The 27,617-nt window shown below is 37.7% G+C and overlaps 2 protein-coding genes across 23 annotated transcripts in view; one reads left to right on the forward strand and one right to left on the reverse strand.

Annotated features, from left to right (window-relative positions):
* Window positions 1–27,617, forward strand: part of Sdccag8 (SHH signaling and ciliogenesis regulator SDCCAG8) — a 250,441-nt gene that overhangs the window by 204,560 nt on the left and 18,264 nt on the right. For 3 of the 10 annotated variants that reach the window (XM_087581035.1, XM_087581026.1, XM_087581030.1), the window contains one exon: window positions 8,565–8,995. In XM_087581035.1, coding sequence (XP_087437161.1) covers window positions 8,565–8,576 — 12 coding nt within the window. In that variant the 3' untranslated portion in view covers window positions 8,577–8,995. Of the gene's footprint in view, window positions 1–8,564; window positions 8,996–20,542; window positions 20,720–22,339; window positions 27,435–27,617 lie in introns of those variants that run through there. The other 7 variants (XR_015635230.1, XR_015635229.1, XM_087581025.1 and 4 more) reach the window with 5 other exon arrangements.
* Window positions 1–27,617, reverse strand: part of Akt3 (AKT serine/threonine kinase 3) — a 281,993-nt gene that overhangs the window by 14,984 nt on the left and 239,392 nt on the right. For 12 of the 13 annotated variants that reach the window (XM_087580524.1, XM_087580522.1, XM_087580526.1 and 9 more), the window contains 2 exons: window positions 14,119–14,333; window positions 7,325–7,412 (listed from right to left, as the gene is read on the reverse strand). In XM_087580524.1, the coding sequence (XP_087436650.1) occupies window positions 7,325–7,412; window positions 14,119–14,333 (303 nt within the window). Of the gene's footprint in view, window positions 1–7,324; window positions 7,413–14,118; window positions 14,334–17,800; window positions 21,110–27,617 lie in introns of those variants that run through there. The other variant, XM_087580532.1, reaches the window with a different exon arrangement.

Here is a 27,617-nt window from a genome sequence, read left to right on the forward strand (position 1 = left end):
TGATTTTAGAAAATGTTCTAAATGATGGAAACTGATCAAGATTCTGGGCTACTACAATATAACTCTAGAATGTCCACAACACTGTAATGATCAATTCCTTGATTTCAAAAAGGTGATGAATTTCAAGAGACGGGCCTAGCTTTGTCTGGGATCACTGAAGACTGTAGTCTTGAAGGTGACCATGAAACTAAGGTTTCTTCCTTTTATTTCTCCTTCTTTGCTGCTGTAAGTGAGCAGCTTGTTCGACCTCGAGCTTCCCACTATGATACGCCATCTGTCTCACTACAAACCCAGAGTCAGCCAGTCATATGTAAAACCTTCTAGAATTGTGTGTCAAACAATCCTGTCCTCTTTTTGTGTGGAATATCTTGATTGTTTTGTTATTGTGATCGTCTGCTAACCTATTCAAGACATTACTTTAGTTGACTGAAAAGGCATGTTTAGAGTTAGGTCTACTTGTGCAAACTCAGGCACATTTCCTAGTGGGGAAATTAAATTACAATTTCCTCTATTCCTGCCACACTGCTCTTTAATCAATCATATACTACTATACATTATCTTTCTAAAGTGAGATACTTATGTTTATTTACAGTACAAGTAGAGGAATATAGAAAGATAGTTTTCTTAACTTCCTAAGAGATAATCACAGTCCAGACTTCTATTGGGCTGGGAATACAGCATGAATGTGGTACTAAGATCTTTGAAGTCTCCCCCGGACTTCTTTCAGCAGCCAAATCACTTACGACCTGTGCATTGAATTTTTTGTTTGTTTTCTATTTTAAGGCTGTGGTGTTTAAGAAACAGAGTATTAGCTGACTCTTTCTGTGACAAGTGGCGATTACAATGTCTTAGTTGTCCTACAACCTGTGCCAATCTCAGTTATTATGTGTTAGTACAGAAGAATCAAAATACCAGTACATAATAGACATTTGCAAAAAAAAAAAATGTGCCCTTAGATTCAGTAACCTGGTACTATATTTTTTATCTCTTTAAATCAATATGATATAGTAGCTAATCTTATGTGGAATTCTGGCTTATTTTATCCTAGTTTCTCATTTTGGAATCTTACTCTGTTTTGTATATATATGTATACACATACTGGAAATAGCAGGAATAGGTAAAACACATACATAAACTGAATCCAACTATGTCATACATTGTTTAACTATGTTATATGCAAGGCTCTATTATATCAATGCATCCAATGCATTCTGGACATAGAACTAGAAATTTGAAATAAGCACATTTCTTCTGTAACCATACAATTTAATTGAAGTTTACATTATCTGACCTCAATCGAATGCAAAACATATCAACGGAATCAAGGTCTTTACCATATTTATACACCATATTTATATGCCATAAACTAGAACCACTAAAGTAGGCACTGACACAAGTTAAATTCAAAGAAAGAAGAAAAAAAGATAATTATAGCAGAAATCAATGAACTATAAAATAGACAATCAAGAAAACAAAAGCAAAGCTGAATCTCTTACATATGAAACAGGATATTTTATGTATGTTAAATATATGCACTTTTATTGGTGCTTTTTATATTTTAAGTGTTTCTTCCCATAAAGATGCTGTAATTTGGTGCAAAAATTAAATAAAAATGAACATAAGTCTCTACTGTCTTTTTCTTTGTGTTTTTAGACTAAAGCCAGTGCTATTTCTTTAGGTTATCTATAGATTATGATAGATGATAGCTCACTCGCTCCTGCTCTTTTAACTTACCTACAGTACCATACTTCCCTTCCCTTCCTCAGTGCCTTCACCTGTTCTGTGAGGCCCCTGAATGTTAGCATAGACAACTGAAGCAGGCTTATAACTGGATTCTTTTCCAGACTCTTCTCCCTACTGCTATGCAAAGAGCATGTAAGAAGGTCCTTGTGCTGCCTGACAAACACAGAGGCCACACTGTTGAGAGCATGCACCACACAGCAGGCTCCTCCCCTCCCCTCCCCTCCCCTCCCCTCCCCTCCCCTCCCCTCCCCTCCCCTCCCCTCCCCTCCCCTCCCCTCCCCTCTCCTCTCCTCTCCTCTCCTCTCCTCTCCTCTCCTCTCCACTCCACTCCACTGCTGACATCCAGCCTCTGCCTCTCAGGTCAGGCAGGCCTTGTACTATGGCTTCACCCTCTTACATTGCTCCTCTCCCCTTTCTTAAATGCCACATTCCCATGACTGTCATTATTGTATTTCCTTTACATTCTATCAATGTTTTCAAAGCAAGAAAGGTCAGCCTTAGAGTGCCGACTAAAGAGAAATGCACAGGAAACACATCTCCAGGTAGATGCATGGACCTGAATGAAGTAAATGAACATACAGAATTTTTGACCACTTTTAGATAGAACTCTTCAGAGTTTAGTAGTGCAGCCCTGTGATGAAAAGCATGCAGCCTGGGTTTAATCCCTTGAACTGCAAAGATCAGAAAGTTACCTATAAGCAAAAAGTATAATTACCATATAATGTAATATTTATTGTATGAAGGAAGAGAAATCTTAGAAAATGGCAGCATAGGAATGGCAAAGGGAGGAAAAGTCTGCTGCTCTGTGTGAGGTAATTCCAGCTGAGAGCAGACTGGGGGACCAGACCCTGCAGCGTGTAACATGAGTTACAGGAGATCAACAGACACAGCTAGTAAGATTATAACACAGGAGAAACAGAGCCAGACATACTAAACAGACACAAAAGAGGTAGGCAAAGAGAAAGGCAGAAAGGACAATTAAAAATCAAACATCTATGTCAATAAATGAATTAAATGAAGATAGCTATACTATATATCACATTTCATTTAGTCTCATGTTATCCAGTGAATAAGGAGAAAAAGAATAAACTACATGCTAAAACAGAATCTACCTACATATAATCTAAATAGATGAAAGTAAAATGATGAGAAAAGACATCTCTCTCTCTCTCTCTCTCTCTCTCTCTCTCTCTCTCTCTCACACACACACACACACACACACACACACACACACACACACACACACGATGTATACTTAATAAAAGAAAATCAATAAATAACCTATGGGTTAAAGGTGTAAATTCACCAAGATATAACAGTCCCAAATTAACGTGCACATACAGCCAATCCTCGAAAACACAGAGAGAAGCTGGGAATGCAGTCCAGCTGCAGAGCACTGGCCTTGTATATAAAGCACCAAGTGTGAGGAGGATCACTGAAAAAAATTAAAAAATAAACAAAACCAAAAAAAGAAATGCAAAATTAAAAAGATGTTTACAATCGTGGCTGAAGATTTCAACAACTGCTTGTCAGTGACTGATAGTACCAGTACAGAAGGACGCTGACGACATGAGCCACACCATCTGCCATCTTAACAGAACATGTGTCCCATACCCATAGACGCATCTTGGTAAAAACATGTTATAGAGGAAAAGCAGAATCTGTGTTTTCTTCTCCTCCCCCCTCTGTCCATGATAATTTAAAGTTTTAATTAAGAAACTTTATTATTAAAAAAGCCACACAACAGATATTAACCAGATGCAAAGAAAGCTCAATAAACTTTTAAAGTAGGAACAGCCATTTGGTTCTTCCTCACCCCCTAATATTTAGCTGTTCTTTTTCTCTTTTCTCCACATTATATAAAGTATTTTAAATATTTTTAATTGAAATGCATTTTAAAACCAAAGAAACAGACTGAACATTCCCTAGCATAGTAGTTCTCAACCTTACAAATGCTGTGACCCTTTGATACAATTTCTGTTAATACTGGTGACTCCAACCATAAATTTTGTAACTGAAATTGTACTACTGTTCTGAATTGTAATATAAATATCTATGTTTTCTAATGTCATAAGTGACCCCTGTGAAAGGGTTGTTCGACCCCCAAAGGGGTGCCAACCCACAGGGTAAGAACGTCTGCCCTAGAGAGAACTTTTTGCTTAACTGAGTGATATGTTAGTACTGATGACAGTGAACAATGACAATGTCTCACAACAATGATTACAGTTTCAACTTAGAGAGGCTAGAGAAAGAAAGGAAAAGTAAACTTACAGCAGCTGAATGAAGATAATCAATAAGACTAGTTAGTAATGAAGCACAGTGGCAGAGCACATATACCACGGATGCAGACAGACAGACACACATGTGTAGTAAATAAACAAAATTGTAAATAGAGAAAAATCAAGAAAATCCAAATTAATTTGATTCTTTAAAATCTTAGAAGGGGCTAAAGTTTGGTTCCCGGACTCCAGAACCCACATGGCATATAACATTCTAACCTCTGCAGCATATCACACTCTCTCTCTCTCTCTCTCTCTCTCTCTCTCTCTCTCTCTCTCTCTCTCACTCACACACACACACACACACACACACGCGCGCACACACAGAGTACATATACATGCAAGCAATAAACCCATACACATAAAATAAATGATTCTTAAAAATTAAAATATGTAAATAAAGTAAATCTAAGTCTGATCTAGTGCATACCTGTAATCCAAGTACCCAGGAGGCTGAGGAGGGAGGAAATTGAGTTTGAGGCAAGAAAGCATACATAGGAAGACCCTGTCTTAAACAGAAGGAAAGGGTGTGTGGACAAAGACATATTAGCAAACGCCCTTCCAGAAATGTCTCCCAGCTTAAGGGTCCTAAGACGATCAGAATCTTCTATGACTTGTGTGGCTGGTCCCTTTCTGCAAAAGGGGGCAAGATAAGAGTCCAGAATAGAGGACCAGTTCTTCCAACTTTGTTTCTGTGTTCCTCTACAATTAGTTAATTTTGTACTTCGTTTTTCTTTTACAGAGGATGGTTTAGATCTGGTTTAAAGATACTAAATATGTCATCTCTATTTTGCCACGAAAATTTTGAGAAAGAGTTAGGCAGTTTTTTATGAGTTATTTTTATGAGTTTTATTACCACAATCAGTTCTAGGTTACCCAGAGATAACAGTGAGACCCTGTATGAAAAATATTAATTAAAAAACAGGCATTAAGGACTAATTTATGAAATAATACCAAAGTTTATTGGCAAGCAATAAAATGCCAGCATTGAAGATGAAATACCTAGTTGTGCATTAGTAATATATTTAATTTTCAAAACGTTTACTTTCTTGAGTGTGTGAAGGGTCTGCATGTGGCACAGCTCACATGTGAAGGTCAGAGGACAACTTTCAGGAGTAGGTTATCCTCTTTCACCATATGCATCACAGGGACAGAATGCTTGGGGACAAGTGCCTTTAGTCACCGAGCCATCTCACTAGTCAAAGTTACACATTTTAAAAATACAAAGACCCTGCAAATTATCCAATTTTACAGTTTACTTCATGATTCATATTTCCAAAATACCAAATTTCTTACTAATTTTGTTAAAATTGCTACTGTTATCAGAAGATGTGAGAGTCAGTTTTTTACTTATTTGTGCTGTGGTAAGGTTGGTTCTGACCATATAAGGCTGTTTGAAAATACCAGCTCTCTACCAGAAGAGCAAAGCACTTACAGAAGGAATGAGCCCACACTAACTCCACTGTTCATAGAGACTGACGTTTGTGGTCGCATTTCTTATGACAAGCTTTACACTTACAAAATATTTTCTTTACATACATTTCATATAGTTACACGTTGGCTTCCTCTTTCCTTGTCTAATGTCTATCCTCACAGGTTGGATGCTCAGTTATGTTATCGGTAGCGTTATCTTTACTCTGAACATAAGTAGTCCAAGAGATAGGAAAAGCATCTCCTCCTGAACACACTACTTGATTTCTAGAGCTTTCTTCAGTTTTGCCAACAGCTATTTCACATGACCATCTGAACACTACACAAAGCCATGCTCTACAGAGAAGTTTCCTCCCAGGACTGAGACCTTCCCTCTGTGGTTAGCAGTGCCACAGTGTATCCTTACCACTGCCTTTTAAAGAAATGTTTGCCTTCTTCTTTCTCCTTCTATTTATTTTTATTCACTTTGTATGTGTGGTGCAAGAGAAGCACGGCACCCACACGTGCCAAGCGAGGGCTCTGCCGCTGAACCACACCCCTCTGGTTCTCAGGAGAGAGCACTTCAGGGACAGTCATGTGAGGGGAGGAGACTGTTGCACTTTACAGTCCTTTATGTCTCAAAGAGTTCCCTAGCCATGCACGGCTTGTAGTTCTCTTGTGCTGGGGAGTGGGGGTGCAGTCAGAGCACAGCTTGCAGAGGCCTTCTTAGGTGCAATGCGTCTCCTGAGGACCAGCAGTGATATAAAATGGACACAGCTGTCCACCATAGCACTGCAGAATGCTCCTGAGTCACAGAGCCCGTGAAGGACCTAGCATACGACAGTACTTTCACATGTGAGCAATTCTAAACATGTGGGTTGGGGAAAAGTGGAGCTTTGAACAAAGTGTTTAAATGAACAATTATTTTAAATGCTTAGTTGCAGGAATGGGAAGAAAACTCACCATACTTCCTACTGCCAACAACATTATATAAAAATGAAATACCAGTCATCTCCCATATCATTTGTACTATGATCCTTCAATGGGGCTCAAAGAGAAAATAATTTGGCACAAAATAAATGATGCTTCAGATAAAAATAAGGAAATCTAGAAATGGCTAGGTTTGACAAAATAGATAAAATTTCTAAGTAAATTACTGTATTTCATCAAATTTTCACATTAAAGTTTTATATAAAGGGCAAGAGAGATATCTCATTAGATAAAGAACTTGGCTCTTAAACATAAGAATGAGAGCTCGGATTTCTAGTACCTCTGTTAGAAGCCACATGTTGTAGCACACAGTGACTCCTCAGAGCTGAGGGACAGACAAGCAGATCCCTGGAGCTCACTGCCCAGCCAGGCCCACCTCATCTGTGAGCTCCAGGTTCAGGGAAAGAAACAGCAGAATATATCGACTTCAGTTCCTCCTCCAACCATACACATGCACACATAAAAAGTTATGCATGCATAGAAAAATCAAAATCAATATCTGTATGAAGACTGTCCGAAGGCAAAGTAGAGTACAAGAACTGGTAAAGGCAGGCATATGCAGAGCCCTGTGCTGAAGGTAGGCCCACAAACGCACAGCAAACACCAGAAATAGCCTGAGCTAAGCGTGACAGAGTCTCAAAACAATGAACAAAAGCCAACAAGAAACATGAACATTACAGTAAACATAAGGATAAATAATTGGTAGCAATCGTTTTATGGGAAATAATATTTTACAAGTAACAGAGAGAATTTAAATAAAATCATAGATTTATTTTGTTAAATACTAAAACTTTTTTCTGTAAATGTTTTCAACATAATTTCAATTCCAAAGCAAAACAGAAAATATCATTCTATCATTAAAGTTTAGTGAGGTGAATTTCTGAAGTGTAGAGACATCTTACCTTTTTGTCATATACGTCCTGCCAGTTTACTCCAGAAAAGAAACTGTGCCTCATTATCTCTTTTGCATCATCTGGCCCTCCACCAAGGCTGTGAGAACAGAAAAAAAATTAAATGATGATAAAACATTCATATAAGTTAAGTAATAAAAATTTTGTGTATATAAAATTTACTGTGTTTAAATAATTTTTGAAATGCATAACCATAAAAATAAAAATTAAATAATGCTGCTCAGTAATACTACCATTACATGAAGGTTGGAGGCCAGCCTGACAGGCATGGGGCATGGCCCTTGAGAGAGGTGAGCAGCTCCAACTGTGAGGCAGAGTGCTGCAGCTGCTCTGGGGTTACGAGGTTTACGTGGGCAGCAACATGTACAAGCAAGGGATGCTGCTACACTCCTCCTCTTTGAGAGTCAAAATCTTGTTGTTGGTGTAAATTCTGAAGTAAATACACAGTTAGAAAAAGATCTGTGATCCTAGTGTAGTTATTCACAATTCTGGGCAGGTTGAGGCAGGCACATCTCTGAGTTTGAGGCCAACCTGGTCCACACAGTAAGTTCAAAGACAACCTGGTCTACAAAGTGAGTTCCAGAACAGCCAGGGCTGCAGAAAGAAACCAAGACCATGAGTGTCCCAAAATGAACAACAATAAAACTATCTCTAGACACCACTATCCTATATAAAATCTCAGAGATTACATTCATATTTCAAAAAAATGATATAGAAACAATATTATCTATGAAATATCCTTATCCTTACAGTTCAGTTTGCTATACAATTCAGAATATAAAAATAAAAGTTAAGATTACACCCTAAGTTTTAAAGTTATTTTTATTTAAACAAGAAAAAAATCAAGTATTTTCTGGTTTCTATAGTTTAATTTAGTATATATTTATTAAAAAGAAAATATAAATGAAAAATAAGAATGGAGAGGGGTAACAAAGAAAACAGAAAAAATAAGGAAAACAGAGAAGAAATGAAGGAACATACTGGACCAAATCCAATGTAGGGAGCTTTCTTTGCGCTGGGTCATGCACATGCCCAGCAATATGACTGCATTTAACTTTCACTGTTATACAGGATGTACAGCATATTAATATACACAAAACGTTTCCATTATAAATCAGACACCAAATTTTCACAGAAACCTTTAATTTATGCTCAATTCCACATTCAAAACTATAAATGAGTATGATTATTAATTAGTTGTGTCATGTTTGTTTTGTTTCCGTTAAACCAGAGAAGAGAGTAACACGAAGAATGGCAAACATGAATGAGCACTGACGGCTGAGCGACTGCACAGTGAACACTTCGCCTTCCTCTGCTGCATTTACAGTGTTAGACAACCAATGGCTCTTCAGCTCAGTCTACACTAGTAACCTTTCCTCCTTGTTGTCTTAATTCTAAAGAATCAAACACCAACCAAACACCGACTTAGAGGATTGCTTAATTTTGGTAGCAGAAATGATACACTAAAAAGGCCAATTTCAAAATGACATAGTTCAACATCAAATCATTATATATGGTTTCCACATGGACACACCTCAGAAACAAGTAACATGGACAAAATTATTAGAACTTTGCTACCACTATTCTTGATTTAATTTGCATAATTTGATAACAGTGAGTGACTAATAAAATGTACAGCTCTCAACATCTGTTGAAATTTAACAGCTAGTTCTGGTGATTTGGTTCATACCAGTATTAACAGACCACTAGTTAGAGGGGAAGTCCAAACAGCTAGAGAAAGTGAATGCAGACTAACTCTTTGTGGAGTACTGGCTACCAGACGTAAGGACCCCAGGTCTAAGAAGGACCTAGCTGCTCTCACATAGTCAGGATGAAACCCAAAGCAATCAGTAAATACATGGTTAACCTGGGCGTTAACTCCAAGAAAGCCTTTCTAGAATCTACAGAGGATTCTTTAAACTCCTAAACTCTGCTCCAGAGATGGACACTAGATTGTATAATATTTTAGAAGAGTTCATATCTGGAACTTTCAGTCTGGTGATTTTATTTAAGGATTAGCCTCTGATCCTATACTCACTGTTCTTCCAATTATGCTGCTTTCCCCCTGGTAGGCTGCCAACTCCTGGAGGGCAGAGGTCAGTACTGGATTAACAGAGCCACTCTAAGCTTGCTTAAGAGATAAGCAGAAAACACCAAAATCGTTTTTATGAAAATAATTTAATATTTCAAAGTATAAATGAAACTAGTATGCATAAAAATAAGAACTCTATTTCCTACGCTGTTTAGTTTGCCTATAGTTGACATTACTGCTTGCACTGGATGTATACTTGCGAGGATTCTCCAATTAAAAAAAAAAAATCAATCCAGGTTCAGTTACTCATTTTTGTGTAAAAACCTCAGTATTTTACAATACGTTGGCTCAGGAGATAGCTACCAATTTTGTCAAAATACATAATATCCTGCCTGGGAACTCTACACACTGCCTGAGACCGCAGCTGTAGAATGACGTTTGGAAGCTAAAATCCAGTAGCACAAGCTCCTTCAAAGTGTGAAGCTGTCAAAATTTTCAATGTCAATGGCTCTTTAATATACAACTTAAAGACTTCAAAATGATGTCAAGATATGCTTTGAACTGACTTATTTATGCTTAAATTTATTAAACTTTAAACATCAGAATGCCAAATAAACCTTTAGTTCCCATGTGTTTTTAACTATGAGTAATATCACAGAATAATCCCCATTTCCTATAGTACTGTAGGAAGTGATGCTTTCTATGTAAGCTGCAGTCAGGGATACAGACATGTGGAGTAACACAGGGATACAGAGTAACAGAGAAAAAGAAATAAAGTCCACTGCTGGTAGATCCTTTCGCAGAACTCAAAGCAAGTCAGTAAAGAATATTAGAAAACTTTAGTCACTTAAAGTAACTCAAGGAAAAGAGTCACAGTATCTGCCTGTGTGTTCTGGAGGCTGAGGCTGGCTTGATTTGCTTCCTGAACTGAGAGGTTTCCCGGCTTTCTGTCCCGGGCCTCTTTTTCTTACACACTCCTTTCTGTGCTACTTTTCTGCCTCTAGTTACCACCTCAGTGTCAATGAACACCCAAATCCACAGTTGGCTACTGAGACTGTCTAAGCACTGGTTCATTTCTTCCTGACCCTTACCTGGCATCTCTATCTAGGTTTCCCAGAGGAACCAGACCTGGCTTATTTAGTTGCCCTCGGCATCCACCACTACAAGCCTTTGCTTATGCTCCCTAAACTAGGCAGAGTTACCACACCAACTCTCTTACTATTTCTACTTTTTCATTTTCAAATTGTATACATGTTTGAAAACCGTGGCTTCAAAAAGAACCTACTTTCTTATCTAGAAATTCTTCTGTTACTTGTTTTAAAGATACAACTCGCTCTGTTGCTCAGGCTGGCCTCAAACCCTAAATCCTCCTGTCTCAGTCTCCTAGTGATGTATGGGTGTTTTACCTGCATGTTTATCATGTGCATGTCTAATGCCTGAGGAGGTCAGAAGAGGGTGCCGGAGCCTGTGGAACTGGAGTTACAGATGGTTGTCAACCATTAGGTGGGTGCCAAATCCAGATCCTCTCAGGAGCAGCCAGTCACTGAACTGTGCACACCATCCTTCCAGTTCCATGTTCTTACAAATTTAAAAATTAGATGCCTATAGTGGCAACTACTACTAAACTAGACAGAGACTGAGTTCTAAGACTTCACACACTTCTTTCACTCACTCACTGACTCTCTCAGTTATGTTAAGCACGAATCACAATACACTGTAACGAAACATTAGGAAAGGTGTTCTGGACAATCAAAGCATATGACGTTATCTATCCTCTAGATGCCTGGAATTTAATGAACTTTCAAGAAAGTTCTGATACTCAGGGGGAAAGAATACTCTCTCTCTCTCACTCTCTCTCTCTCTCTCTCTCTCTCTCTCTCTCTCCCCCCCTCCCTCTCCCCCACTCTGCCTCTCACTGAATATATGTATGTATCTATATGTGTGTATATGTATGTTTCTATATGTGTATGTGTGTGTATATATGTATGTATCTATGTGTGTGTATATATATGTATGTATCTATGTGTATGTGTGTATATATGTATGTATCTATATGTGTGTATATATGTATGTATCTATATGTGTATGTGTGTATATATGTATGTATCTAAATGTGTGTGTATATATGTATGTATCTATATGTGTATGTGTGTGTCTGTGTGTCTGTGTGTATGTGTATATATATGTTGTATCTATGTGTGTATGTGTGTATGTGTATGTATGTGTGTATGTGTGTGTGTATATATGTGTGTGTGTAAGTGTATGTGTGTGTATGTATGTGTATGTGTGTGTATGTGTATGTGTGTGTATATATGTGTATGTGTGTGTATGTATGTGTGTATACACCCTCTCTGACACTGTGGGTAGGAACTTTATATTCAGGAGGCATCTGCAGTGACTGAGCAGACAAGGCTTTAGGAGAGTTTAGCTGATAATTAAACATTTCTGTAAAAACAAAATTATGCGTCTTACTTTTAAAAATCAATTTTTAGCCATATTTAGAAAAAATTGAAATAACAAAAGCTAGATATGTTAACATAGATTAGTGTAAGTAGGAGAGAGTGGGAACAGCTTCTCTTTCTATGATGTCCATCAGTAGGAATATGAAGACCTAGAGACAAAAACAAAAAGGATCCTGCTATCCCAATAAGTTCGAGATTTAAGATAACTAAGAAATTCTAAAGAAAATTTCAAAGTCCTTAGTGATCAGGGAAACAAAAGTCAAAATGACCCTGAGATTCCACTTTACACCGGTCAGAAGGGCTAAGATCAAAACCTCAGGTGACAGCAGATGCTGGCGAGGATGTGGAGAAAGAGGAACACTCCTCCATTGTTGGTGGGATTGCAGACTGGTACAACCATTCTGGAAATCAGTCTGGAGGTTCCTCAGAAAACTGTAAATAGATCTACCTGAAGACCCAGCTATACCACTCTTGGACATTTACCCAAAAGATGCCCCACTATGCCAAAAGGGTACGTGTCCCACTATGTTCATAGCAGCCTTGTTTGTGATAGCCAGAAGCTAGAAACAACCCAGATGTCTCACAACAGAAGAATGGATACAGAAAATGTGGTTCATTTATACAATGGAATTAATAACTATTAATTAATGACTATTAATAATAAGAACATTTTGAGTTTTGTCAACAAATGGATGGAACTAGAAAATATCATCCCAAGTGAGGTAACTCAGACCCAAAAGGACATGCATAGTATTGTACACTCTCTAGTAAGTGGATTATTAGCCAAAAAAAGGTGCACAACACTCAGGATACAATCCACAGAACCCAAAGAGCCCAAGTGAGGAGGCTTTAATTCCACCTGGGAGGAGGAAAGCAACCCCAAGAGGAGGGTTACTGGGGTGGGAAACGGGACACAGAAGAGAAGAGGGGAACATGATCAGGCATTGGGTGGGGGTCAGGACTGAAGCCCTGAGGACCAGCAGAAAGAATGAAAACAGACAACCTTGGGACATAGGAGGTGGGGGCGAGGGGGCTCTCCAGAATGTACCAGAGACCTGGGAGGTGAGAAACTCTCAGGATTCAAAGGGAGGGGCCTTAGATGAAATGCTCTACAGTGAGGAGAGGGAACTTGTAGAGCCCGCCTCCAGTAGAAAGACAGGGAATCAAATAAGGGATGGGGTTGCCAGCCCACAGTCAAAAACCCTGACCCATAATTGTTCCTGTCTGAAAGAACTTCAGGGACGAAAATGGAGAAAAGCCTGAGGAAAAGGAGGTCCAGTAACAGGTCCAAATTGGGATCCAACTCAAGGGGAGGCCTCAAGGCCTAACACTATTACTGAGGCTATGGGATGCTCACAAAAAGGGGCCTATCATGACTGCCCTCCGAAAGACCCAACAAGCAGCTGAAAGAGTCAGACGCAGATATTTACACCCAACCAATGGACAGAAGCTGCTGACCCCTGTGGTTGAATTAGGGAAAAACTGGAGGAGGCAGAGGAGGAGGGCGACCCTGTAGGGGAACCAGCAGTCTCAATTAATCTGGACCCCCGAGATCTCTGAGAGACTGGATCACCAACCAGGCAGCAATGCCAGCTGATATGAGGCCCCTAACACACATACACAGCAGAGGACTGCCAGTTATGGGTTCAGTCAGAGAAGATGCACCTAACCTTCAAGAGCCTGGAGGCCCAGAGAGTGGAGAAGTCTGGTGAGGTGGGGTATGGGAGGTAGGGGCACATCCTCGTGGAGATGGAAGAATAGGGGATGAGATATGGGATGGTGGACCGGGATGGGGACAAAATCTGAAGTGTAAAAAAAAAATAAATTAAATTTAAAAAGAAAGAAAGAAAACAGAAAGCAGGCTGAGCAGGCCATCTGAAGCAAGCCAGTAAGCAGCACCCTCCATGGCCTCCGAGTCAGCTCCTGCCCTGCTGGAGTTCCTGTCCTCCTGCCCTGACTTCCTCTGATCACGAACAGTGCTGTGGAGGAATAAGCCAGACAAACCCTTTCCTCCCCCACTCCCAAAAAAGAAATTCTTTTTTCATACTACAAATAAAGAATTTCTAAAGAACTCTTATATGGTAAGTTTGTATAATACTTTCAAGTTAAGAAAGAATTGATGAATTTTTAAGCTGTTCTGTATTATGCACTCATAAAGAAGTCAATATCTTAGTGGGAAAATGTCAATACCAAACACAATGCTTCCTGAAGTCAGTCATATTTGAATTAATTTTCACAAAACATACTCTAACCAATTCATCATTAACTTACGGACCATTATTACAGCTTACCGTTTATTTGGATCCTTTATCAAGAGCCCTGAAAGCAATGACTTTGCATCTGAAGAGAGTGTTCGGGGGAATTTGATGTCTTCCATGAGTATTAGTTCAAAGAGTTTCTCATGATCCTGGTTGTAGAAAGGCAACCTCCCACACATCATTTCATACATGACAACACCTAGGCCCCACCAGTCCACAGCTCGGCCATAGTCATTATCTTCTAATACCTAGAATTAAAACCAGAAGAATGACAAATTTTTACAATGTTCTGCTGCCGCTGCCGCTGCTGCCACTGCCATAGCCTCTCTATATAGCCTTGACTGGCCCGGAACTTGCTATGTAGACTAACCTGGCTTTGAACTCATAGAGCTCTGTCTTTGCTTATGGAATGCCAGACCCAACCCATGTACATTAACTGTTAAAGCATTATTCACAAGAAGTGAATTCTGAATTAAAAATACAACTTCAAATACTTATACAAAGCAGTTAAAATATATTCAGAAACATTCAATGTACAAAAAAGAGGGAAGGTTGCTAAAGTTTGTCAAAATAAATCTAAAATACATTTGTATCTGCAGAATCAAATGGCGTACATGGACCACTCGTTTCTTAGTATCTCATAGGTAGGCCTACTACACTTGACCTTCTGATTTCCTCCAACAACTTGAAGTTAGGCCAGGCTGGATAGATCATACACTGTGCCTTATACATTCTACTTTAAAAAGTAAGTTTAAAATAAGGCAGAACACAGGGCTGGAAGGTGGGCTTGGTGGTTTAGAGTACCTGGGACTATTGGAAAAGACCTGGGCCCTATTCCCAGCACTGTCATGATGGCTCACAGCCATCTGTGCCTGCACTGTAAGGAAACCAGGCATCCTCCTCTGACCTTTCTGGTATCTGGTACCCATGAAGATGCATACATATTCACAGAGGCAAAATACTTAGATACACAAAAGAAATCTAAAAGTAAAATGTAAAGTCAACAATACAAAGCAAACAGTAAAAGGTGAGCATACCAACAATTGTAAGAATGATCATCATGGGGTACTGCAACCAAGTAGTAAATATGACAGTGCTTGTAAGTCCTTAAACTCTTTTGGAAAAATGAATGAAATGATTATCAGTATTTAGTGTTTTGAATTATAGTATACTTTTGTATCTGAAGCCTTAGCAGCAATAAATTTTAGTGAGGCATAGCAGCAGACATCTTTAATCCCAGCTCTTGGGAAGCAGAGGCAGGTGGATCTCTGAGTCTGAGGCCAGCTCAGTCTACAGAGTGAGTTCCAGGACAGCCAGGGATACTCAGAGAAATCCTGTCTCAAAAAAGAAAAAGAAAAGAAAAAGGAAAAATTATGGAATCTTTGTGATATATCCCCTTATATACACTTCTCAAAGTATAAAAGATGCAAAAACAATTTAGTTAGTTCTGGCATAAAGGTATCTCTTCAGTTACATTACAAGAATTCCTTCAAATCTGAAGATGTGAAGATCCATTTACTCCCCACTGACCAAGCCCCTAGGAAGCTGCAACTAGAAGCCTAGCCTGGGGCAACTGTTCTGCCACTAAGCCACGCCCAACTGCCATTGGGATTCTTGCTCAGTGGACGATTCTGCATCCACAGACAACATCTTCTACTTTACTGACATAACTACATTAGAATCAATGTTAAACCTCAGTTTATTTGACCCTTTCAAGCTTCGAGGAACCCTGTCCTAGCACATAAATTTTATTGATTAAAATTATATGCTTTACTGATTTTTAGGTATTTCTGACGGTCACATTAAAGTTACCTATAAATAATATGACATGAATATTTAAAGATTAGGGACAGAATTTCAAAACCTCAAATCATATCTTTGTTTTATTAGGTTTAAGAACCTAATATCTGTAACTTAAAATCACAAATCCAATTACTGTGAGTAAAGAAAATACTTTCTGAAAGAGAAACATCAGTTTTTAATAGATGAAACATTCACAATTTTTTTGTGTCTGAGTAAGTAATATGGGAACAATAACAACAACAACAACAAAAAAAAAAAAAAACCCTAAGGAACAGGGTCAGGAAGCATAAGGAATCCTCTCATTTCTTAAAGAAAACGCAGTCTGCATCTTTCAAAGCAACAGTGACTGTTGAATAGCTCACTAGTGAGGTGTACTGTTTTCTGGACATTTATCTAACGATACAGGATTTTACCCAATAATAAAACAAAAACAAAAATCTAACTAATCTTTAACGGCACTCCTTCAACACCAACAGAACAGTGGCATACCTGAAAAGGAGCCAAATGCGGTTTTTAACCTCTTTTTGCATAAAACCATAAAAAGCATAAAGGCTGGATTAACTGCCTTCTGAACCCACATTTCACCAGCCGGGTTCTCATCCCCAGCTGGCAAAACTGGCAATCCTTTATTTTTGTTTAAATGCCTGGTTTTCAGCCAGAAGGGTAGGAGTACATAAAATGAAGGATTTCATTTGAAGAGAAAAAGGCAACTAAAAATCAAAACTGCATTTTAAGAAAACCTATTTGATAAAACAAAATAATTTCACTTGTAAAATAAACACTGAGTCTCAATATAGGTAGTCTTGCCTCTGACATGTGGACCTTCACTGACATACGGATACATGCGGATGTAACTGGAACTGTGTGTGGTATTTCTTTGTGGTCAGCAATACTGACGTATTGCACCGTGGTACTAACGTGTAGACTTCAGCCCTGCTGAGAGCACACCCTCAAAGCACAGTCAAGTCTTAATCGGCTTTGCTGTCAACTACAAGAAAAGATGCTTATGTAAGTTACAAGGTAAATAGTCTAAGAAATAGAAATGAAAATGACTTATCTCATACACATAGACACGTACTGTGAAACACATTCCACTACTCAGACAATTTCTCCCTTAAATAGAATACTTTTAAAACGCAATTCTGTGAAATAGTCTCAAATTTTCAAATCAAGTTAATTATTCCAAATAGAAGTGTTTTGAATTATTTTTGGACAATTATTTTTTCTTACTCAAAGTATTCCTTTTTCTAAAATTCTAGTAATGTAAAATTTGTGCTTTTTAACTTAATGTTAGAAAAATCTCTCTGCTTTCTTCTAATGATGACTTTCCATAGCAAACCAGCCCATCAGTTTCATGGTGACTGGGAAGCTGAAGAGTATCAGAGACAGTAGTCTAACGGTTTAGTACTAGGGACGTCCACGTCACCCTCCTTCAACTCGTCTGTCATCCTATTAGGCTCTAACTGCAGACTGGAACATACTCTGAGAGAAGAAATCGGTAAAATACTGATCTTGAAAATGACCTAAATGTCTTTTACCTTAAAGCAACACAGACTTTTACCCAAAATTAAAGACGCAAGCAGGAATGCAGACATCTAGTGCCAACTTCAATCCTAACCTTTTAGTCTTAGATAGCCTATCCACTCAACACAATTCCCACAAAGGCAAGGGACAAAAGAAGGCTGACTGAAAGTAAATGTACCCCATTAAGTGAGGAGAGACCACATAAAATAGAAGTCAAATAGCACAAACTCCAGGAAGGAGGCTGATCTTCAATCTCTCCACCAGAATCCAGAAACTGCTTTACTCTCAGATATTTAAAAACACACACACACACACACACACACACACACACACACACACACACACCAAAAAACCCCTAATATTCAAGCAAATAAAGCATTTGGTAATATATGATAAAAATACTTGTATTTATTTTTAAAAGTCTGGTAAGTTAACAGGCAAACAACAACAAAAAACTCAATTTTTAATCTACAAATATGCTCTTAAACAATTATTAATTTTGAAAGATGACATTAAGTAACTATTTCAGAATGACATCATCAATTAAATGTTTCAATATTCATGTAATAAGAATTTAGAAAAACACTTCATTCCAGCAGGATTTTACCAAGAAGGACTTACGAGCAGAGTGAAAGGACACCTTTATCAGTTTGCTACTCAGGCCAAACAATGCACCCAAGGCTAGCGATTATAAGGAGGCAATGCATGCCCTGGAGTGGCTTGCTGCTCAATCAATAATCCTGACAGAACAGATGGGAGAAAAATCAAACATCTAAACAAACTGTCTACACACCTATGTTGTGAAAGTAAACTGTGAACTTAGATGAACCAACCAATTTACCACTTTTTCAATTTTTTTTTTTTTCTGGTAGCCTCACTTTTCAGGTAACTGGTATGTATGATATATAGAGACATGTATCTATACTTCATTGCTTATAAAGGTTGTTTATATGTATTTCACATCAATGGTATTTGATAAAAACGGCAGGTTTTCTTATTCAGATTTTAAGAGATTTATAGTTTTAAGCGGAGTATATAATCCTAAGAACTATGAGACCCAGGGTTTGTGAATATTTTCTTATTGCTATTTTATACAGCATTATAATTATTGCCCATTGCTCTAATTCTTAAGATACACCATCTGTAGATATCATATGCAATTAGCTCCAGGTTTTTTGTGTTTTCTGTTACCTACTTACACGTAAAATTAACTGAAGGCAGCTGACATCACAATTTCAAAAGTAAACCAGTAAGAACAGGAAAGTCCCTTAAGACAAAAGCTAAGTGTACATAATATCAGTGATTAAATCATACATGCATGCATCTTCCTTTAGTTCTCTAGACTCCCTTTTTATCACAAAGTGACAGAAATTAATAAATGCTAAAAAACTGGGCCATGTGACTCAAGTAAAAATAGGCATCATTAGTGTTCCCACTTAAGGTTCCTGTTTTCGTATCTCAGCATCCAGAGAACTTAGAATTAAGGTTTGTGCTTTAACTAAAATCATACCAAATAGTCTGATTCATCACATTGAAAAGAGGCTTAGGTGAAATGTAGCTAGGATAAAAACTTGTAAGTTCTAAACTAGTAAATGGCACTAGTTGAAAAGGTTGGAGGGCATTTATTCTACTTTACTTCACTTTTCAACAATATCCAATTATTGGACGAATTGTAATAACTGTTAATGTTACCCATAATAGGTCCACAGGAAGAAAATAAATCAGTAACAAGGCAACTCATCTGATAGAGGTTCTGAGATATGAATTCTAACTAGGAAGCACACAACAACGAGAACTAATTACTGTGCCCTGATGAGACTCAAATTTACTTAACTTCCCTTTAATATTGGGGCTGACATCTTTTCAGACTGCCAGAAAGAGGAAGGGACAGGTGTTGGAAGAATTATTCATAATTAAATAAAATGTTAGCGTTCAAAACAATGTTAGTTTAGTCAGATCTCTCACAAAGCTTAGGAGTCTAAGACTAATCTCATGATTTGAGGAATACAGCAGACTTTATCAAGGGCCACTCTGAAGGTGACAATGGACATTACTGTTTCTGCCAGCAGGCTATAGGTGACATGTAACTGGCCATTCATTTTCACTAAGAGCTCAAAAGACAATACTGAGTTGACTAGATGTTACTCACCCATTTAATCCTCATAGATCGAAATTTTATCAGGTTTATTTCTATCTGTTCCCTTCTCCTACATTATCTCACACTCATTTATTCCATGATTCTACATACTTCTTATGACATTAGTGTATATTTCTGATTTTAAATTTTTATGTAGTTAATTTTCATTTGTATTGTTTTATCATAATAAAAGATTTCTTTACCAAAGGCCACCAATATTCAAATGCATTTCAGATATTTTAATAATTTATAGCAGATATTAAACATAGATCTAAAAAGAAAAATATACAGAGTTCTAATAAATAAATGCTTTAGAAATTGGCTCTGAAACCAAGAAGCACTTTCAGTGATGGGGAGCCATTCTTTGCAGTTAGATAAAATAAGCAGGCATACTTCCACTTTCAACAATAACCACAGCTGATATTATATATTCTTTAAAACCCAACTCATTTTATAATCTCCATGTTTTTTCTAAGTTGATTATCAAATAGTTTTATTTTTACGCTATTACAAAAGTGTATTTCTATGGGTTCCCCAAACCACCTTCCTCAACCTTGCCCATCTGTCACCATCTGCTTCTTTTTAGCATGTACTTTTTGTGTGATCACATAAGCATGTGAAAGATAACTAACGTTCAGATGATTATGTGCTGGTGCATTTGAGGACTGGGCACAATAAAAGTGAACTGCCAAAACGCACTTAACACTTTTAATTTTGTTGGGTCTTGCATGTAAGCTACATTTGATTTTCAAACTGGTTTACAGTTGGAAAGTTGAGCAGGTACTGCTAACTCAAAAGCAAAGCTGAGACTCCAAATAATTAGCACTGCATAAAATCATCTGGATTTAATAGGATCCAAACTAAATAATCAAATTTAAAATAGTTTATATGTAATTTCTGAATTCTTTTATAAGTTAAAGGTGTTAAAACACAGCAAAGACTACAAAAATAGAATCCGTTTAAGACATCTTACGGCCCATAATTTTTTAACAGGTTGGTTTTATTTCCTTGGATTACAACAAGAAAAACGAACTCATTTAAAGCTGTGCATATCAATGCATTTTCAGAGACACTGCACATGAAATGTCTACTTCACAGGCCCATCGAAACTTAACCTAAAGGTAATACACTTCTTCATTATTCATCAAGCAAGTAAAGAGATAAAACTTATTTAGGTGTTCTTTTTTTTTCAATTAATGTTATTTTACTGAGAAGACTTACATTTTCTGGTGGTATTTACCACAAAATAAGGGGAGTCCATGTAAATATAAGCATTTAAAAATATGGTATAAGTCTGACACATTTAATAAACTGGCTTTAGATGACATCTCCTATCCTTTCTGAACAATCTTCAAATATATACCATCTTCTTTTAAATAGCAAACCACTGCAAACAGAGTAAATGAGAGGTAAAATGCATGCTGGTGGAAATGGAGGTTGTCACAACTCCACAATCCGTTCAGACAGTGCTCAAAGGGCAGAAGCACAAAAACCTGGCGTGAGTCCTGCCCAGGAACAGAAGTCAAGTGTGCACCTTAGGTCTGACAGGTGTCGCATCTCCTACCAAGAAAAGATCAACATTGATAATAGTACAGGGCAGAAATGAAAGGCTCAAAAAGGGGTAAACATCATCTGACAGCAAAGAAAAAGGCTAGTGTCAGCATGAGATAATCTCTCTAGTTGACCATGTAAATCCCACTCTATCATAACCTCTGGCTTGCAATTCACAGGGACTCTCTTACCCATAGAATTCAAACCTCTGCATTCCAACAAGGCCGTGCACTGACTGCCACACACACATGGCATTTTATGCACATGCACACACAATGCGCATACTCAACAATATATATACATAAAATAATTAAATGCAATACACTTTTAAATAGTAAAATGAATGCTTAATATTTTTTTTTTTACAAAATGGATAATCTCTTGAATACTGTAAACTCTTAAAAATGACAGAACTCTTTGTATTCGGGGCTTAGTTTGTCATTCAGTTGATGATGTCTGCACAGAAAATAGTATCTTTGTTTCTTAGAAGATCATCTGCTTCTGAAATGTGTTTTTATCTTGTTCAGAATAATTTCTCCTAATTGTGACAAAACTAATTTGGGTATTCTAAATCTGGAATGCCTTCATTCATTGCAAATGTATAGCAAGGGCAACTGAATGCCAGAGAAACAAAGAATTTGTTTACCATGACATTCACAAAAACAAACTTGTCCAGAGAATATGATCTTATACTTGAATAAATAAAAACCTCATTTCTAAAATTTTACTTAACTCTGTCACAAAAACAGAGAATTTTAAACTCTAGCATCTACAACAGAGAAAATTACATGGTTGGCAAGACAACAATACTTGGAAATATACTTTAAATATTAGCACTTATTATAATTACTAAGCCTTTTGAAATGTTAATTTAACTATTAGTTTTTTAAAAAAACAATATTGTAAGGCAACATGATAATACATACATAATTTAGTTTCTAATTCCTTCTGATTACTGTTTCCTGTTGGGCCATCATTCACATGATTACAGATGAAAAGGTAGGTTTTATGAGCTAGTATTCCTAATTAGAATCTTAATACTCCTAGGAAGTACAGAGGAGTAAATGATCAAAACATTATTTACATAGATGAAACTCTCAAAGAATAATTTTTAGATTTTAGAGAGAGAGAGCTAGCGTACTGTACTACTGTTTACCCCCATCACCTTCTGGCTGTATATGGTTATTAAGATGAAGAGGAGTTTCACTAGGCTTTACATCACTATTCCAAATACCACAGGGACAAGGTGATGCTCACTACCAGAAATCCTGCTCAACCAAGGAGGCTCGCAATAACATCGGCCGCAGAGCCTTGATGCGTTCTGAGGGTGCCCATTAGGCAAGGCTGGCTCCAGTCCCTCTAGCTGCCTTATGTGCAAAACTTTCTCTGCATTGGTTTCCTCTGTCGTAGCACTCTGATCTGAGCAACTGTGCCTTTCCTCAATCATCTCTCTGTGGAAGACTGTTTCCCTAATCCATGTGCAGTGACTCCAGTCTCACACACTTCCTCACAGTGGGAGAAATACTCTATGCCAGTGCTGGTTTAACCTGGGAAGGTTTACAACTGCTTCAAGGAGTAAGTATATGACTAAAGTTATATGAAGCTTATGAAAAAAGGTCAGGAAATGAGGTGACATATGAATGATCTCAGCAGCACTTTTCATAACAGCCAAACCATGGGCACACTGTGGGCAACAGTTAAAATCTGCTAAGGAAAAGAGCCCGACCTGCAAAGCTCCTTACCACATAACTTTATTTACATGAAATGTTCAAAAAAAGCTTTAAAGAAAAAGATTTACATTAGACTACAGAGAAAGAATGAGAAGCTAATAAAGGTGAAGTCACAATTGCCATTATTAAAACATTTTGGAATTACAAGGAATAGTTGCACAACTTTAGACATTTGAAAAAGCAAACTGGAGATAAAATTTTATGACATGTGAACTGTATTCAAATGATAAAAAATAAAGCATGTCTTAGAATGGAACTTTCAACAGCTAATATATTGAAAACCAGAGAAGGATGGGAGAGAGCACAGGTTGCTTCTCATTTGTTCCTAGGACATTTGCTAGGCCAAAGAACTTGGGCCATTGTGAAGAGGCCTATGCCAAAGGGAGGCTGTAAGTGCTCCTGTCAACAACCTGAAGGACATGGCACTGGACACCAAGCTGCAGGACACACAGACAAATCAGGACACTTGGAGATAATTTTAGTCTCTAAACACTTACCTTGTTGATGAACCTTTTAGCTAAAGTCACAGTTATGAACAGAACGAAAAGAATTCACCTGTGTGGCCCCATGTGGCTTCTTGATTTAAAAGAACTCCAAGTTTTCAGGAAATCCTGTTTCACCACTGAACATTTGAGTACAGCTACTATATGAACGTTCTGGTTTCCATCTATGCCCAGACCTGTCCCTGTGCCAAGCTCTCCATACCCAAATCCCGCCAGAAAAGAGCTAGTCTTCCAGGAGGGCTGGCACTCCTGACAGCTAAAGTGAGACTACCACTTCTACTCTGAGGGACCCATCTGAAGACCTCAAGATACGAGGATCAAAAACTACCCTGGGATAGGATCCTTCCAGTTTCCATCTGTGCTCCAAAGTTGACCCTGTGCACAGCTCTCCATACTCAAATTCCTCCCAGAGAGAGCTGGTCTCCCAGGAGTACGGACAGACTTACAGGAGGGACAGGCCACAGTCAGAGACAGCAAGACTAGCTAACACCAGAGATAACGAGATGGCTAGAGGAAAGTATAAGAACATAAGCAACAGAAACCAAGGCTAATTGGCATCATCAGAACCCAGTTCTCCCACCACAGAAAGCTCAATACACTGGAAAAGCAAGATTCTGACTTAAAATCACAGCTCATGATGATGATAGAGGACTTTAAGAAGGACATAAATAACTCTCTTAAAGAAATATAGGACAACACAGGTGAACAGGTAGAAGCCCTGAATAGGAAACACAAAAAATCCCTTAACGAATTACAGGAAAACACAACCAAACAGGTGAAGGAATTGAACAAAACCATCCAGGATTTAAAAATGTAAATAGAAAAAATAAATCACAAAAAGAGACAACCCTGGAGATAGAAAACTTATGAAAGAGATCAGGAGTCATAGATGCAAGAATCACCAACAGAATACAAGAGATAGAAGAGAGAATCTTAGGAGAAGAAAATACCATAGAAAATATTGACATAACAGTCAAAGAAAATGCAAATTGAAAAAATCTCCTACCCTAAAACATCCAGGAAATCCAGGACACAATAATAAAACCAAACCTAAGGATAATAGGTACACAAGACAGTGAGGATTCCCGACTTAAAGGGCCAGTGAATATCTTCAACAAAATTATAGAAGAAAACTTTCATAACCCAAAGAAAGAGAAGCCCATGAACATACAGGAAGCATACAGAACTCCAAATAGATTGGACTAGAAAAAAAATTCCTCCCGTCACATAATAGAACACCAAATGAACATAACAAAGTAAGAATATTAAAAGAAGTAAGGGGAAAAGGCCTAGTAACATACAAAGGCAGACCTATCAGAATTATACCAGACTTCTCAACATAGAATATGAAAGCTAGAAGATCCTGGGCAGATGTCATACAGACTCTAAGAGAACACAAATGCCAGCCCAGGCTACTATATCCAGCAAAATTCTTAATTACCATAGAAGGAGAAATCAAGATATTCCATGACAAAACCAAATTTACACAGTATCTTTCCAGAAATACCCAAAAGAAGAGAGTCACACAAACATAATTCCACCTCTAACAGCAAAAATAACAGGAAACAACAATTACTATTCCTTAATATCACTTAATATCAAGAGACTCAATTCCCCAATAAAAAGACATAGATTAACAGACTGGATAGGGAAACACGACTCAGAATTTTGCTGCACAAAGGAAATACACCTCAGTCACAAAGACAGAAACTACCTCAGAGTAAAGGCTGGAAAATTTTTTCCAAGCAAATGGTCCAAAAAACAACTAGTATTAGCCATTCTAATAGCAAATAAAATCGATTTTCAACCAAAAGTTATCCAAAAAGATAAGGAAGGACATTTCATACTCATCAAAGGAAAAATCTACCACAATGAACTCTCAATTCTGAACATCTATGCTCCAAATGCAAGGACACCCACATTCATAAAAGAAAGTTTGCTAGAGCTCAAAGCTCACAAAATAATAGTGGGAGACTCCAATTTTCTACTCTCATTAATGGGCAGATCATGGAAACAGAAATTAAACAGAGACACAGTGAAACTAACAGAAGTTATGAACCAAATGGATGTGACAGATATCTACAGAACATTTCATCCTAAAACAAAAGAATATGCCTTCTTCTCAGTAACTCATGGTACCTTCTTCAAAATTGACTATATAATCAGTCACAGGCTTCAACAGATACAAGATGACAGAAATAATCCCATGCATCCTATCAGATCACCACGGAGTAAGGCTGATCTTCACTAACAACAAAGATGACAGAAAGCCCACATACACATGGAAGCTGAACAACTCTGTACACAATGATAACTTGGCCAAGGAAAAAATAAAGAAAGAAATTAAAGACTTTTTAGAATTTAGTGAAAATGAAGGCACAAGATACCCCAACATATGGGACACAGTGAAAGCAGTGCTAAGAGGAAAACTGACAGCACTGAGTGCCTTCAGAAAGAAACTGGAGAGAACATACCCTAAGCAGCTTAACAGCACACCTGAAAGCTCTAGAACTAAAGAGGAAAATACACCCAAGAGGAGTAGATGGCAGAAGATAATAAAACTCAGGGCTGAAATCAATCAAGTGGAAACAAAAAGAACTATTCAAACAATCAACAAAAACAGGACCTGGTTCATTCAGAAAACCAACAATGATAGATAAACCCTTAGCCAGACTAACCAGAAGGTATAGAGAGAGTACCCAAATTAACAAAATCAGAAATGAAAAGGGAGACAATAATAACAGGATCTGAGGAAATTAAAAAAAAATCCTACTATAAAAGCCTATACTCAACAAAACTGGAAAATTTGGAGGAAATGGACAATTTTCTGGACAGATTTTTAGGTACCGAAGTTAACTCGGGATCAGATAGACCACCTAAACAATCCCATAACTCTAAAGAAATAGAAGCAGTCATTAAAAGTCTTTCAACCAAAGAAAGCCCAGGACCAGATGGGTTTAGTGAAGAATTCTATCAGATCTTCAAAGAAGACCTAATACCAATACTCTTCGCTATTCCACAAAACAGAAACAGAAGAACACTACCCAAATTCCTCTATGAAGCCACAATTATGTTAATACCTAATCCATACAAAGACCCAAAAAAAGAAAGAGAACTTCAGACCAATTTCCCTTATGAATATCAATGCAAAAATACTCAATAAAATTCTTGCAAACCGAATCCAGGAACACATCAGAACTATCATCTATCATGAACAAGTAGGCTTCATCCTGTCCTGGTTCAATATACAGAAATCCATCAATGTAATCAACCACATAAACAAACTCAAAGAAAATACCCCAAGATCACTTCATTAGATGCTGATAAAGCACATGAGAACATTTAACACCCCTTCATGGTAAACGTCTTGGAAAGATCAGGATTCAAGGTCCATACCTAAACATAGTAAAAGCAGTATACAGAAAACCAGTAGCCAACATCAAACTAAATGGAGAGAAACTTGAACCAATCCCACAAAAACAGGGACTGGACAAGGTGGATCACTCTCTCCCTATCTATTCAATATACTACTTGACATTCTAGCTAGAGTAATTAGAAAACAAAAGGAGGTCAAAGGGATAAAAATTGGAGAGGATGAAGTCAAAATATAAATACTTGCAGAAGATATGATAGTGTACTTAAGTAACTCCAAAAATTCTACCAAAGAACTCCTACAGCTGATAAACATCAAAGTGGCTGCATATAAAATTAACTCAAAAAATCACTAGCCTTCCTCTACTCAAAGGATAAACAGGCTGAGAAAGAAATTAAGGAAGTGACACCCTTCACAATAGTCACAAATAATATAAAATATTTGGGAGTGAATATAATCAAACAAGTGAAAGATCTGTATGACAAAAACGTCAAGTCTCTGGAGAATAAAATACAAAAAGACCTCAGAAGATGGAAAGATATCCCCTGTTCATGGATCAGCAGGATTAACATAGTAAAAATGGGCAACTTACCAAAAGCAATCTACAGGGCTGGGGATTTAGCTCAGGGGCTGGGGATTTAGCTCAGTGGTAGAGTGCTTGCCTAGGAAGCGCAAGGCCCTGGGTTCGGTCCCCAGCTCCGAAAAAAAAAAAAAAAAAAAAAACAAAAGCAATCTACAAGTTCAGTGCAATCCCCATCAAAATTCCAACTCTTCTCAAATTCATTTGGAATAACAAAAATCCAGGATAGTGAAAACCATTCTCAACAATAAAAGAACATCTGGAGGAATCACTGTCCCTGACCTCAAGCTGTACTACTGAGCAATAGTGATAAAAACAGCATGGTATTGGT

The sequence above is a fragment of the Rattus norvegicus genome, chromosome 13 (genome assembly GCF_021556685.1).
Source record: "Rattus norvegicus strain SHRSP/BbbUtx chromosome 13, alternate assembly SHRSP_T2T, whole genome shotgun sequence".
NCBI classification, from domain to species: domain Eukaryota; kingdom Metazoa; phylum Chordata; class Mammalia; order Rodentia; family Muridae; genus Rattus; species Rattus norvegicus.